This window comes from Thunnus maccoyii, chromosome 1 (genome assembly GCF_910596095.1).
Source record: "Thunnus maccoyii chromosome 1, fThuMac1.1, whole genome shotgun sequence".
Taxonomy (NCBI): Eukaryota; Metazoa; Chordata; class Actinopteri; order Scombriformes; family Scombridae; genus Thunnus; species Thunnus maccoyii.
This window is the reverse complement of record NC_056533.1, coordinates 40484480-40498789: the sequence shown is the minus strand read 5'-3', so window position 1 is coordinate 40498789 and position 14310 is coordinate 40484480. Positions and strand designations below refer to the sequence as shown.

The window sequence follows — 14310 nt, the reverse complement described above, 5'->3', positions numbered from 1 at the left end:
CCGCAGCCGCCGGAGGAGAAGAGGAGCACCGCAGGGCCCAGAGCCCCAGAAGAAGAGGTACAGCGCCCGCAGCCGCCGGAGGAGAAGAGGAGCACCGCAGGGCCCAGAGCCCCAGAAGAAGAGGTACAGCGCCCGCAGCCGCCGGAGGAGAAGAGGAGCACCGCAGGGCCCAGAGCCCCAGAAGAAGAGGTACAGCGCCCGCAACCGCCGGAGGACAAGGAGCAAATCAAACAATCCTACAAACATCACAAACGAGCCCTTTCGATACAACAAGAGGGGAACACACCCAAAATATATGAACCACAGCCCTCAACAAACACATACCTCCAACTGGCAAAAATGGTAGCTGATAACAGCCCCAACCCCAAGAACTGTTATGTATGTGGATTCATCCCACACAGCACCACGGACGGACTCCCATTGATGGCCTTGCCCATCACTTCCTGTGACATCTGCCACATAATACACTTTAACTCAACCTACGAACACTGTGCCTGTCCCAACCCACCTCCAATCAGACAACTGAACTGCCACCAACTGTACACCAACGGTCATTCATGCAACACTCCTGACCCCCTCACCCTCACAATAGTCCCAAAGACATTAGCATGGTGTGTTGAAGGTAAAGGAACCATCAACATAGGAACATCCGAATGTGACACAATTTACACCCCAACAGAAGAACTAAATGAAAAAAAAAAAAAAAAAAAAAAAAAGTGTGGATTGAAGAAGAATACCCTTTGGGAGCAGACTCAATCATCAAAGGAGAACACATTTAGTTTGGAGACCTGATAATCAAATAACGTCTGAGACAACTCTTTGATTAAACATATGCCAAGTTTGAGTCCTTTCCACCTCCTGACCCCTGCTGATGTGACCTCTCCTGTATTGCCCCTGGATTTGCCTTGATCTTGTATGTAAATGCCCTCCCTGTCTACCCCTTTTGTTTACCATTTGTTAGTCACCCTCCTGACCTCTACTGATCTGACCCCTCCCGACGTGCCCCTGGCAAACCATGATCTTGTATGTAAATGCCCTCACTACTTTGATCCATACTGTAGCTTTTGTTCACCATTTGGTGCTTTGATCTTTACTGTATAAAGTCTCTCCACTTCTTCTGCTCTGGGTCAGTCTACTGTATCAGACCAGCTCTGTGTCAGTATGCTCACCGCATTTCCGGAATGCTATTAAACCACTTCCACCACAGCAAACTTTGAACAAGGACTTGAGTGAAATTTCTTCAACAATAGACACACCTGGAGTTTGATTTTCTTTCTTTTTAACTTTGTAAAAAAGCCTCCTGTGGACAGCTGTTGTAAATGAGCGTTTCTCTACATGTGTATAAAGGCTCTGAGATCCCGGCCAGGAGCAGCTGCCAGCACAAATACAACAAGGACTGCGCTCATTCATGCATGCTTATAGGAGCTCAGCTGTGTGTGTGTGGCTGACAATACCATATGTTTGTATTAGTGTCAACAAATCCTGTCAAATGAATGAATTATCATTTCTCAATACTTTACAACCTCCCTACCCGACCTCCTATCCCATTTGTTCCCACTGAAAATGTTTTAAAAAAGCTGAATGATTTCCTAAAACAACAGGGTTTTGTAGTTTGAAGCAAATGTTATTCAAACAGGAATATATATGGGATTAGTTTGGGACTATTTTCTATGGGAGTGTATCGCTGCCACCATGAGAAAGAAATATTTGCTGAGTTTGTGGATACGAGAGAAAAGTTTTTCATTAGAAGAAGAAAGTTACTGGTTATGATGAGAAAAACAACTGGTTCTGCAAGTGATGTGTGTTATCTTTATGTGCTGATGTCTCCTCTGCTGTTCAAAAAGAGCTCATGAAGAAATGATTCATTATGAAATTATTAGTCAAAACTACAACTGGACCTCATGTTATGAATAATGACAGACAGCTAGAAACAGGATGAAAAAGAGGAGAAAGTTTTCTGCTTATGTGGAGAAACTGAGCAGTTTTTTTGTCATGGTGGCAGCAACGCGCTGCCGTAACTTCCAGATGTGGATTTGGTGCTCTAGTGAGTATTTACAGCAGCAGGACGGTGACTCAACATGAACTACAGAGGCCATTTTCACTGGAATGAAGGAACATGTCACCCAGTGCAACACTGTGGCTCATTGCTGTGTTTTTAATAGTGTCTGGACAACAACAGAGGAATAAGATATATGAGGCTTCAGCTACACAGACAATACTGAGCAGCACAACTCATTCATTCTTGGTTTTGGTCTTTTCATGGGATTTGTTGACCCTCAGAAAAAGATCAAACATCACCAAGCTTTAAGTCTTCATGAGCATGTTGGAACAATCATTATTTGACCGATGAAACATGAAAAAAGTTCCAACAATATGACATCTGCTGGTTATTGATGTCATTTCTGGAAGTGTTTGAGTTCTGAGCAGCTGAGACCTGACAATAATAATAATAATGAGACCTGAGATTGAAATCTTAGAGTCCAGATGAAACAGCATTTCCAGAGGATCCAACTTCCTTCTTTGAGCCTCTAAAAACAAACATCATTCTTTAGTCAAACTGCTCACAGCAAAGACAAAAGCAGCTGGTGACAAGTTTCAAGTTCTTGGTCCTACAATTGTAGATCTGAGCCTCAAATGTGAAACATGAATCCAGAAAACCAGTCACAAGGAGAATCTAACAAGTGAAAAAAGAAAGAAAAAAGAGCCAAAATAAATCAAGTCATCAGTTAGAAAGGAGATGAATGTAGATAAAGATCAATATTACAGATTTTAATGCTTTTGACGGGTTTCTTCTTTAAGAAGGTTGAGATAGTGTTTATATAATGTTCCATCTGCTTTATAATTACAGCAAATATTGTTTTTTGTTAGTAAATTTACACTTGAGGATGTGAAATGTTTCCATAAAACAATTGAATAAGAGTCATTTTCTTAAATAGTATCTTTAAAGGAAGGGCTGAAGTTTGGCATCATATTATTAACTAGTTTCAGGTTGAAATTAGCAGAAAACAACAAGGAAGAATTTTACAGGATGAAAGTTCAAAAGAAGCTGAAGCTGTTTCTCATTTATTTACAGTTCAGACTTTTTACCAGTTGATATTTTTCATGTAATAATTCCAGTCTGATATTTAACAGGAAACAGCAGCAGTGTTGTTGTGAAACAGCTCTGAGTCTGCGCACTGATGACCTCAGCGCTGACACGTTACCTTTGGAGGCCTGCTATTGGCTGATTCAGTGAGCAGGGCATCATGGGTAGTTGTAGTCCTTGCAGTCAGTCAGCTCAGAAGAATCAGACTGTGATCAAAGTGACTTTTAACAGGATCATTGAGGAGCCTCGACACATCTTTATCTTTATTTTTATCACATGTGACTCACTTATCATAACTGCAGGAATAATGATTGATTATTGATCAGTACAGTTAGAATGTGTCTAAAGATTTTGTTGTTATTGTTTTTAGTTTCTGTCTTATTTAATTATTTAGTTTTTAATTTAACATTGTCTTGCCTGTATAACTGTAATTTATTATTATTAATTAATATTACTATTATGAGATCATTATAAAAATCAAATTCAATGTAAACAAATTTAATTTACAATTGTAAAAACATATTTACATATTAAATATTTATATATAAATATACAGTATAACAATGTATATAATGATTGATTATTGATCAGTACAGTTAGAATGTGTCTAATATGTGCATTAAAGGTGGAGTATTACTCTTCATTGATGAAGCTTTGGCGCCCTCTGCTGGTGAAAAGATAAACTGCATGCTGTCAGTTTAATGAACACAGATTAGTATAAGTATATATAAGATATTCACACTGACATTATGACACATTTACTGCATTATTTTAGCACTAATGTGTGTTTTATAGATTTATTATCAACATTTCCTGATCTGCAGGAACATGAAACACATCTGATCTGAGGTCAGAACTCATCCAGGAGTCGCTGAAGCCGATCGATCGATCGATCGATCCGTCACAACTTACTGACACGTTGTGATCGATCCCGTCAGAAACGTGATGACGTCACTCGCTGTTGTTTTTTCTCAGAACTTTATTGAAATGTTTGATAAACAAAGAGAACAAAGAGCGAAACAAGAGGAGCCACATAATCAAACAGCTTGATCGATTATTAAATGTTGATAAAAAGCAAAGAAACAACAGTGTGTGTTTGTGTCCTGTAGTTCCTGACATTATTTATATTAGAACAACTGTAGATGTTAGTTTATTGATATGAAACGATGTGAAATAAAACACATAAGAACCTTCAAACAATAACAAAGTCCACTGAGTGAGTTTCATCTGTCAGCTGCTGTTTCTGCTCAAATGGCGCCACCTGGTGGACACAAGCAGGAACTACAAGCAGAGCTGAGACACATTTTAAACTGCTGAAGCTTTTTTAAATCACTATTTGATCTTTTTATTTGTCTCCACTATATTTACACATTTATTGTTTAATAAAAGTCTTCAAAACTGAAATAAATCTAAATTAGAGATATTAAAATTAGAGATTTTCTGTTGACAAAAAGAGAAAAACATGTTTATTTGTGTGTAAACGTTTAATTATTCTCCACTTTTATTTTATTTAATTTATTTTTATAAACATATTGTACTTTTTCTCCTCCTGATTAAACACAAATAACATGTTTTTATTGTTTTCTTCTCTTTTTGGTCAAAAAAAGTTTTTGATAATAAAAATGTAAAAAATAGATTAAAGAGTAAAACAAACAGAAATAAAACAACACAAATATTTTTATAAAGTAAAATAAATAAACAGAACATAGCCTCTTTCTGTTCTTTTTTATTTTTAATAAAAATGTAAAATCATCTTCCTCACATGTTAAATTTGTTTTCTCACTTTCTCTTGTTTCTTTAAATGAAAGAAATTTTATTTATATATTAAACCTGACAGGAATTAACATAATAAATAACAAAACTCTCAATAACAGGTGAAAAAATAAGATTTTTTTTAATCTCACATTATGTGAAAAGAATTTACTGTCAATAAAGTTTTATTCTATTTGAATATTTGAAGGCTGCAGTTCAGTTTTCTGCCACCAGATGGCAGCAGGACATCAGACGCTGTTACTCCACAATGAAAACAGTGAATCGTATTAAAGCTTCAGTGCAGTTAGTTGAATGATTCAGTAGAACAGCTCGTTAATTAATTAAACATTTTCTACTAATGTGGAGTTTGTTTGGAGTTTTGTCAGCAACTTGTGTTGAGCTGCTAACATGGCAGAAGACCATTTCTAACCCATTAAAGTTTACTGGTGTGTAATGGACATTATGGCCTCCGGGAGGCGCCAGTGTAACAGCTGACTGCATTTTCTCTTTGCAACATTTAAACCCTCCATGTTTGTAAATCAATAATACTACATATAGATGTTTTTCTGAACGTGTCACTACCTAGAGTTTGGGACTTCATCTTTTATATTCAGAGACACTTTCAAATCTTAAATATCTTTTCTTTTGTGTGTATCGGCTTATATTTCATTTTAGCCTTAAACCGTCGTAGTGAGGACATTTCTGCATTATTTCAACTTCATTTCAATGTTAGACCAACAATAAAAATGTAAATAATAAATAAAACGTATGATAACAATATAATAAAACGATATTAACCAAACCAACAGGAAAAAAACGATGAAGACAACAAAGATATAAATTTAAGAGCTGACAGTCATATTAAAAAGATATTTCCTTTAAACACACATCAGGAGTTTGCTAATCAAAGATCCATGAAGACTGAAAGCAGCCTCACTTGTCGACCAATAAACCGTCAGCCGATCTCTGGTGGAGTTATTTTTGTGTTCTGTACATTACAGTACGAACATCAGTGTTATTGATCGGCTCGTGTGTTGAATTCCATACAGTGGCAGCTGGTGATAGAAATATGGGGGGACAAACTGAAGCAGCACTTCATGGCTCAGCAAAAAAAGAAAAGAAAAAGTTAACAAATCTAAAAACAACACAACACTGTAATGTTGCCTGAACACTTCTTGAACATAAAGTTTGTTCTTCTCAATGACTTTCTGGCTCAAGTCGGTCGCCCGAGTCTCTTTTCCACTGACGGTACGACCAAATATGCATTCAGCCTCTCCCGGGTGTTTCTGAGAAAGGTTTGAATCCTCTTCAAGGTTGAGAAGCAGCTCTCAGCTTCCACCGTGGTCATGGGTCATGGGTGTGGAGATGAAAAGGTCCACAGCACCACGACAGGCTTTGATGATGAGACTCAGCTGTCTTCAGCTCGCTTCCATTGAGCGTCGGATCGGCCTTCGTGCCGTTGCTCAGTGCATCTTCAGGAAACGCCCCGTCGTACTGTTCAAACCTGCCCCTGCAGCGAGCTGCCTCTGACTAGCTGGTCTGTCAAGGAGTAGTGTTGCCTGGTGTCCCGGTACGCTATCACAGACCTACAGAGACAAGAATGACAAAAATAATATGTAGAGACGACTAAATACTCATTTCACCCACATCACCTAAAGCTACAACAGGCAACAGTCTAAATAAGGAGCTGAAGTCATTTTTACAGTCTATGAAGTCATAAAAACAACAGGACCTTAATTTATAGAGCTGCTGCTGCCATCTGCTGGACAAAATGTCAACATGTGAACGCTGCACATCATTGCTTCAGTCTTGTAGTAAAGAATCCTGAAGTTAAAAACATCTTGAAATGAAATTCCCTCGTTGATCATATATCTGATGTAACAACTGTCTATTTAATGCTAAATACAATCTTCATAGAAAATCATCTGCAGCATCACTAATGATTCTCATTTATTCAAAAAAACATTTTAACTTTCAGAAAAAGTCAAAAAAACAAGATGAAAAAAGACAAAAAAACCTAAAATAAAACATGAAAACAGTAAAAGACGTCACGTAGTTACATAACAGACATTCAAACCTTCTAACACAAATAAAAATATATTTTTAACAAAAGTTTATTCAGTGTCGGTCCAGACTGAAATATCTCTACAACTATTAATTATAATAAAGAAGAAAAAACTTTGTATTCATATTTATTATGAACGACAAATATTGATAAACATGTACAGAATATATCTACAGATTTGGATTATAATGAAAATGTTTTAAAGATTATAACGAGTTTGGTCTCATTATTAAAAGTCCTGCATGAAAAACCCTCCTGCAGTAAAAGTACATAAGTATTATGAGCTTGATGTAGTTAAAGTATTGCAGTAAAAGTACATAAGTATTATGAGCTTGATGTAGTTAAAGTATTGCAGTAAAAGTACATAAGTATTATGAGCTTGATGTAGTTAAAGTATTGCAGTAAAAGTACATAAGTATTATGAGCTTGATGTAGTTAAAGTACTGCAGTAGAAGTACATAAGTATTATGAGCTTGATGTAGTTAAAGTACTGCAGTAAAAGTACATAAGTATTATGAGCTTGATGTAGTTAAAGTATTGCAGTAAAAGTACATAAGTATTATGAGCTTGATGAAGTTAAAGTACTGCAGTAAAAGTACATAAGTATTATGAGCTTGATGTAGTTAAAGTATTGCAGTAAAAGTACATAAGTATTATGAGCTTGATGTAGTTAAAGTACTGCAGTAATTAATGAATGAATACTTTTACTGTAGGAGGGTTTTAATGCAGGACTTTTACTTGTAATGGAGTATTTGTACATGCAGTATTGTGTAGTGAAGTAAAGGATCTGAGTACTTCTTCCACCTCTGGTGTCGGTTGAATCTCTTCTGGACTTTACTCAGACTAAATAAACATAACTGTCGACTCTGAGAACGACTGACGGCCTTTTTCATGACTTTCTAACATTTCATAGACTCGACACTTGTATGATCAATAAAACTAATGGATCCATGAATCAGAAACGGTTTGTTCCTTGTTGTCATGGTCCGTCCTGCAAGAGGGAGAATCTGAGCAGAAACCTGCAGCCAGACAGCGAGGCAGAGAGAGCCAATAGGGTCCTTTGGCTCGTGGCTCCTCTCGTGGGTTCGGCCCTCCGCGGACAGGTATAGAGGCTTCATGACCGCCGGCAAACAAACACCATCTTATGGTAAACATGTCAATATTTACTCCTGTAGTCATTGATTGATTTTCATTTACCGTTATCACTGTGTTCCGTGTAATTATCATTTTGATAACAGTAACAATAGAAATAAATCAATGAAAAAAAAAACAGTCCAAATTACGTCTTCAGATCATTTCCAATGTTTCAAACACTCACACAGTAAAAATATGTTCTGCAAAATGTAGAAGACTGCCATGAAACAGTTATACATTTACCATTTAAAGACATTATTATTATTATTATTATTATTATTATTATTATTATTATAATAAGAGCAGAAACAGATGTGATTTGTCTTTTTGATTGGAGATAAATGTCCAATCAGAAGCAGAGACATCCAGATATTAAAAGAACAACATAAAAGCAGCAAATATACAAAAATCCCTGAAATAAAGAAGCAAATATACGGTTCAGATTTCAACATAAATGTGGATTGTAAAGCTGCGACACAAATAAAGTTTGATTTTCCAACATGTGAAAATGTTCAGGACTGTAAAATCAGACACACGTTTATTTCTGATAATAAGAGTTTCTTAACAGACTGTAAAAGTCTTGTTTGGTGACATTTGGAGAAAGATTTAGTTTTTCCAAACCTGCATGTTCAGCATGATGGAAATAGAAAACAGCTGTTAGTTTGGATGAAGTTTGACAGCAGGAGTCCAGATGTTTTCTTCATCTTTCAAATGAAGTGAAAAAGAGAAAAATGAGAGTTTTTGTGTGATAAAGTAAAGTGGAGAACTGTACCTGGATCTGTAGATGTGATGGTTTCTCCTCCATGCTTGCAGCTCTGTGTGCAGTCTGTGTTTGGATGTTGAGCTGTGAGCTTTTGACTTTCTTCTTGGTTTCCTCTCTCAGCTCCTCGTCACATACCTGATCTGACCTCTGACCTCTGACCCGCTGATGGTCACAGCAGAAGAAGACAAACGGACGTCTGTATTCACTTTGTGTGCAGAAAGTTAACCGACACACGTGTTTCACTGTTTTCTTCCTGGAGAAGAAAACACTTGCTTTTTGTCCAAAGCACATTTTCCAAATATAACTATTAATGTTGATGATTTATATCAAAATGTGACTTTTCATTCAAAGTTGAGTTGTGTGAAGGTTGTAGAAATGAGAAACTGACCCTGCGCTAAACTGTGTGTGAATAAACAATATAACTATTAATAATGTTCAGCTTATTATTAGAGTGCCATTTTTCTGAATCTGACAATAAAGATCAAATGAAAGCTTCTATTATTATTTATGATCCTTTTTTATTGGACATAACAGGTGATACTGCAGTTCCATTTATTTCTGCCTGAGTAACATAAACATACAAATGATCAACTTTACTTGGTACAACACAAAAACAGGAAATAAGAAACATTTCAAACAGATTGTAAACAGATTGATGATCCTGTAAATGAGCTTTTTATTGTGGATATTTAGTAAGGCGCTAAACTGTCAGCTGTTTGTCCTCTAATATTCTGTTCACATACAGCCAGAGCTGCAACAATTAGTCCATTCATTGATTATCCATCAACACTAAATTAACACTTAATCATCATTTGAGTCATTTTGAAGCAAACATTTTCTGCTTTTAGCTTCTCAGGTGTGAAGATTGAATGCTTTTCTTTGTCTTACATGATAATAAACAGAATATTTGACTGTTCTGGACTTTAGTTCAGTCAAAATGAGACATTTAAAGACGTGGCCTTTGACTCTGTGAAATTACAACCAGCATTTTACACAATTTACACAATTTCCTGACATTTTATAGACAAAACCATGAATTGATGAATCTCTGAATCATAATGTTTATTTACAGCTCTACATGCACATCCAGTAGAGACACATAAAAACATGTCGCTTTCTGAATTGACTATATGATTAAAAAAACAACTAATTGAACAACAAATAAGAGTAAAAACAACAAAGAGCCTCTATAGGCCAGCGGATACTTACTGTCATTATGTGTGTTATAGTCAGTCGGCAAAACTCTTCCAACATTTTTAAAAACCTTGGTCACAACTTGAGGTTTCAGTAAACTTTCAGCCGCTGGTGGTTTTCTCTCTGAGAGCTTCTGAGTTTCACTGAGACTCATAAGGATCAAAGCCACGACCTCCGAACCTCCAAACAGTCCTCTAACAGACTGAGCTATCTGCTCTGAGAACATCAGCTTCTTTTTTACAGCTTTTTAAATGTCAAACAAACTGTCAGTCATGTGGAAACCATGTTGGTTTAGAAACTACATTTACAAGCAGTGAGAGATCAGGTTGGTACTAAATAACATGAGAAAGTTTCTCTAACAGGAGGAGACTCTTCCTCCTACAGAGAACACAGAGACACTGAGGAACCAGGACAGACTCTAAACCCAGCACACAGAGGCTGAGTGAATGTGGTGTTGAAGGTGTGGAGGTGGATCAGTGTGTCAGAGGAGACTCTGTAGAAGGACAGAGTGCCAGCAGGACAGTCCACATACACTCCTACTCTGTTAAAGACAGAGGAGGAGGAGGAGGAGGAGGAGGAGGAGGAGGAGGAGGAGATGGATGTTTCTGTCTTATTGTGCCAGACAGAGTAACCATCATCATCATCAGAGCAGTTCAGACTCCAGGACTGATCATTCATTCCAAACAAACAGTCTTCACTGTATCCTTTCCTGCTGATTCCTCTATAACTCACTGATATATTAACGTCTCCTCTCCACTCGACCTCCCAGTAACAGCGACCAGTCAGATCATTTCTACACAGCAGCTGAGAACAGTAATCAAATCTGTCCGGATGATCAGGATATGACTGACCCTCATACACACGTGTCACCTTCCTGTTGTTGTCAGACAGTTTGAGGAATCTGTTTACTGTGTTTGGATCCAGTGTGAGTTGACAGAAATCTGATGGAGAGAACGAGACACAATACAGCTGCAGTTATTGATCTATCATCTGATTGATGATGACATCATCTTCATCCTCAGTAGGATGTGAATGAGTGATGTCACAGTTTGAAGTTTGCTTTGTTTTCATGAATGAAATGAAAAACACACTTACGCCTCCAAGGACCTGGTGTCAACCATCGGACTCCAGCAGGCTGCAGGCTGAAAGGAGGAGGGGGGTCAGAGCAGTACGTTCTCTTTCAGCATGCAAACATGGACGTTACATCGCTCTAGTCTACTGTTTGATTATTCTGTTCAAATGTGGGGTTGGGCTTTGATAGACTTTGATCCAATCTGAATCCAGTATCCCAATCCTTCTGAAACCCTGATTGAATCTAATCAGGTTGAACTTTCAACATTTACAGGAAACTTCAGTTAGAAATAACAAAAAGTCAAAGATTGAGTTGAGATGTGTGATCAGCTCTGACAGAGAAAATGTTTCCAGCTCTTCCTCCTCTATCAGACATTGTCTCTCCATACACTCAAAAACATCATTCATGTCATCATTTATTATTAAGCATTTGGATTTCTGTCATTTTCATTCAATCACCACAATTTGAAAATGGATTTATTCAAATCTCATAAAATCTGCAGAAATATTGTAATTCTAAAAATAATGAAATGTAATCAATTAAAACGTATGAACATGGTTTGAATATGGTTTAAGTCAATTAGTTCAAACGTGTGAGATTGGTTTACATCAAACTCAGGAAGTGGAATCGTTTCTATTCTTGGTCATGCAACAAGCAGCAAAGTGTTTAAGGCCGACTGGCCTCACCTGAGCCTTCACAATGTTTTTGATTCTAATTTCAAGATTAGATTCTAGGAATTGTTATGCTTCTGAAATTACTAATCATAGTTCAGGGTTACCTTAAATTAGCCTTTAACTGTTTGCCTGTCTTTATAGGTGGGGGGGGGGTGGGGGGGGATATATATACAGCCATATATTCCTCTGTTTCCCATTGCTTCTATTCATCTGTTTAGCGTCGTCAGGTTAGGCTAACCTATTGTTGCTAACTCTGGAGCTAACCCCCATGCTGCAGCATTTATTAACTGACTGACACACTTTAGTCTGTACTGTAAAAAAGACGAGAGAGAGAGAGAGAGACAGCAGCAGTGGTCGAGCGAGCTAGAGAGTGAATGAAGACAGAGAGGGAGCGCTGGTAGAGAGAGTGCCGGTGAATCAGATCAATAAAACGTTATTTTCTGATTGTTTCACAGCTGTTATGTTCTGGAGGACAAATAGACACGCCCACACCTCCACGCCACCCTGCGGCTGAACGCCGCAACGCCTGATTGGGTCTGAATCCGACCTTACTGTTCACCTTTTCCTCTGCTCTGCTCACATTCACCGTCACTTTTCTGACAATCGCTCTCTCACTTAAACACTCGCTCACGTACTGCCCTTTTCTTTAAAAGGAGCTACGCAACCTGCAGTTTCCATGGCAACGTCACAGACGTTGACTTGCGTTTCGAAACAGCGCTGCTCAGAGGCTCCCAAACGCTATTGATTTCTGAATGAGTGGATATTTGGTGTTATTTTTGGCATTTACTGTTATAGCAGAAACACTGTTCATAGTTTTCAAAATGATACATTTAAAATACATTGGGTTTATTCATTTAAAGTGCATTAATTTGATGCATTTTAAGTTAATTGGGGATATTGCATAAACCTGGTTATTATTTCTTTTAAACACATTGGATTTATTAATAAGAATACATAACCTCTCATTCCTGCTTGTTTAATTTATGTTTTAATTATAAAAATGCTTCATGTTAAGTTTATTAGTTTGTATATGTCAAAACTATGCAATTCCAATGGATGGAAATTTTATATGCAATTGAAATACATAAGTCTTACATATTAGGCCTAAATATTTTTTGAGTGTACCTGAGAGTCTCCAGTCTCCAACGTGGATCCTTCAGTCCAGCAGACAGCAGCTTCTCTCCTTTGCCTCCTGGATGATTGTAGCTCATGTCCAGCTCTCTCAGATGGGAGGGGTTGGAGCTCAGAGCTGAGGCCAGAGAAGCACAGCCTTCCTCTGTGATCAGACATCCTGACAGGCTGCAAACACACAAAACAACACACATGTCAGACAGTCTGAGAGTCCTGCTGTGTGCAGTCAGATACAACAACAAACTGTCTCCACACTAACTAACTAACTAAAAGATGAACTGAATCAGGGAGCTCCAGAAAGTTGAGCATCCAGCCAGATGGGAAAAGTCAGCAGCTGAGGGATGATTCAGCAGCATGTTTTTAGATGTGAACCCCCTAGGGGGGTCCGGGGTCATGACCCCCCAGGAAGAAAATGTTTTCAGCTTTAAAATGTGGATTTACAGTCGATGTTAGCAGGAGGATAAAGAGAAAAACTCACCCTAGAATTAATGTAATCTGACTGCTACAGAAGTAATGTAAGAGGGACATCAGTTCACTGCACACAGCCAAGAGAGCAGAGCCGCGTCCAAAAGTGGATTAAAGTGCATTAATCCACTAAACAATAAAGTTCATCACACAAAACTCAGTGTTTCTCAGGTTGTGCTGAACAAAACTCAGGAGACTCAGCAGCACAAATATTCCTGTTCTTGATTTCTGTTTAGAGTCTTCAGGTTAGGCTAACCCACTGATGCTAACAATTGATGCTAACCTACTGATGCTAACATACTGATGTTAACACACTGAAGCTAACCCACTGATGCTGAACCATTAATGTAAACACACTGATGCTAACCCATTAATGCTAACAATTGATGCTAACCCTCTGATGCTAACAACTGATGCTAACCCACTGATGCTGACCCATTAATGCTAACACACTGATGCTAACAATTGATGCTAACCCACCGATGCTGACCCATTAATGTAAACACACTGATGCTAACCCATTAATGCTAACAATTGATGCTAACCCTCTGATGCTAACAATTGATGCTAATAACTGATGCTGACCCATTAATGCTAACACACTAATGCTAACATACTGATATTAACCCACTGATGCTAAAAATTGATGCTAATCCACTGATGCTAACAACTGATGCTAACCCACTGATGCTAAAAATTGATGCTAACCCACTGATGCTGACCCATTAATGCTAACACATTAATCTTAACATACTGATGTTAACCCACTGATGCTAAAATTGATGCTAATCCACTGATGCTAACCCACTGATGCTGACCCATTATTGCTAACACACTAATGCTAACATACTGATGTTAACCCATTGATGCTAAAAATTGATGCAAACAACTGATGCTAACCCACTGATGTTGACCCATTATTGCTAACACACTAATGCTAACATACTGATGTTAACCTATTGATTCTAAAAATTG

At 37.7% G+C, this 14310-nt stretch overlaps 1 protein-coding gene across 1 annotated transcript in view; it reads right to left on the bottom strand.

The window, feature by feature from the left end:
- The window catches only part of LOC121903260 (NLR family CARD domain-containing protein 3-like), a 116414-nt gene that overhangs the window by 76311 nt on the left and 25793 nt on the right, over positions 1 to 14310 (bottom strand). The window contains exon 8 of the mRNA XM_042420116.1: positions 12865 to 13038. Coding sequence (XP_042276050.1) covers positions 12865 to 13038 — 174 coding nt within the window. The remainder of the gene's footprint in view (positions 1 to 12864; positions 13039 to 14310) is intronic.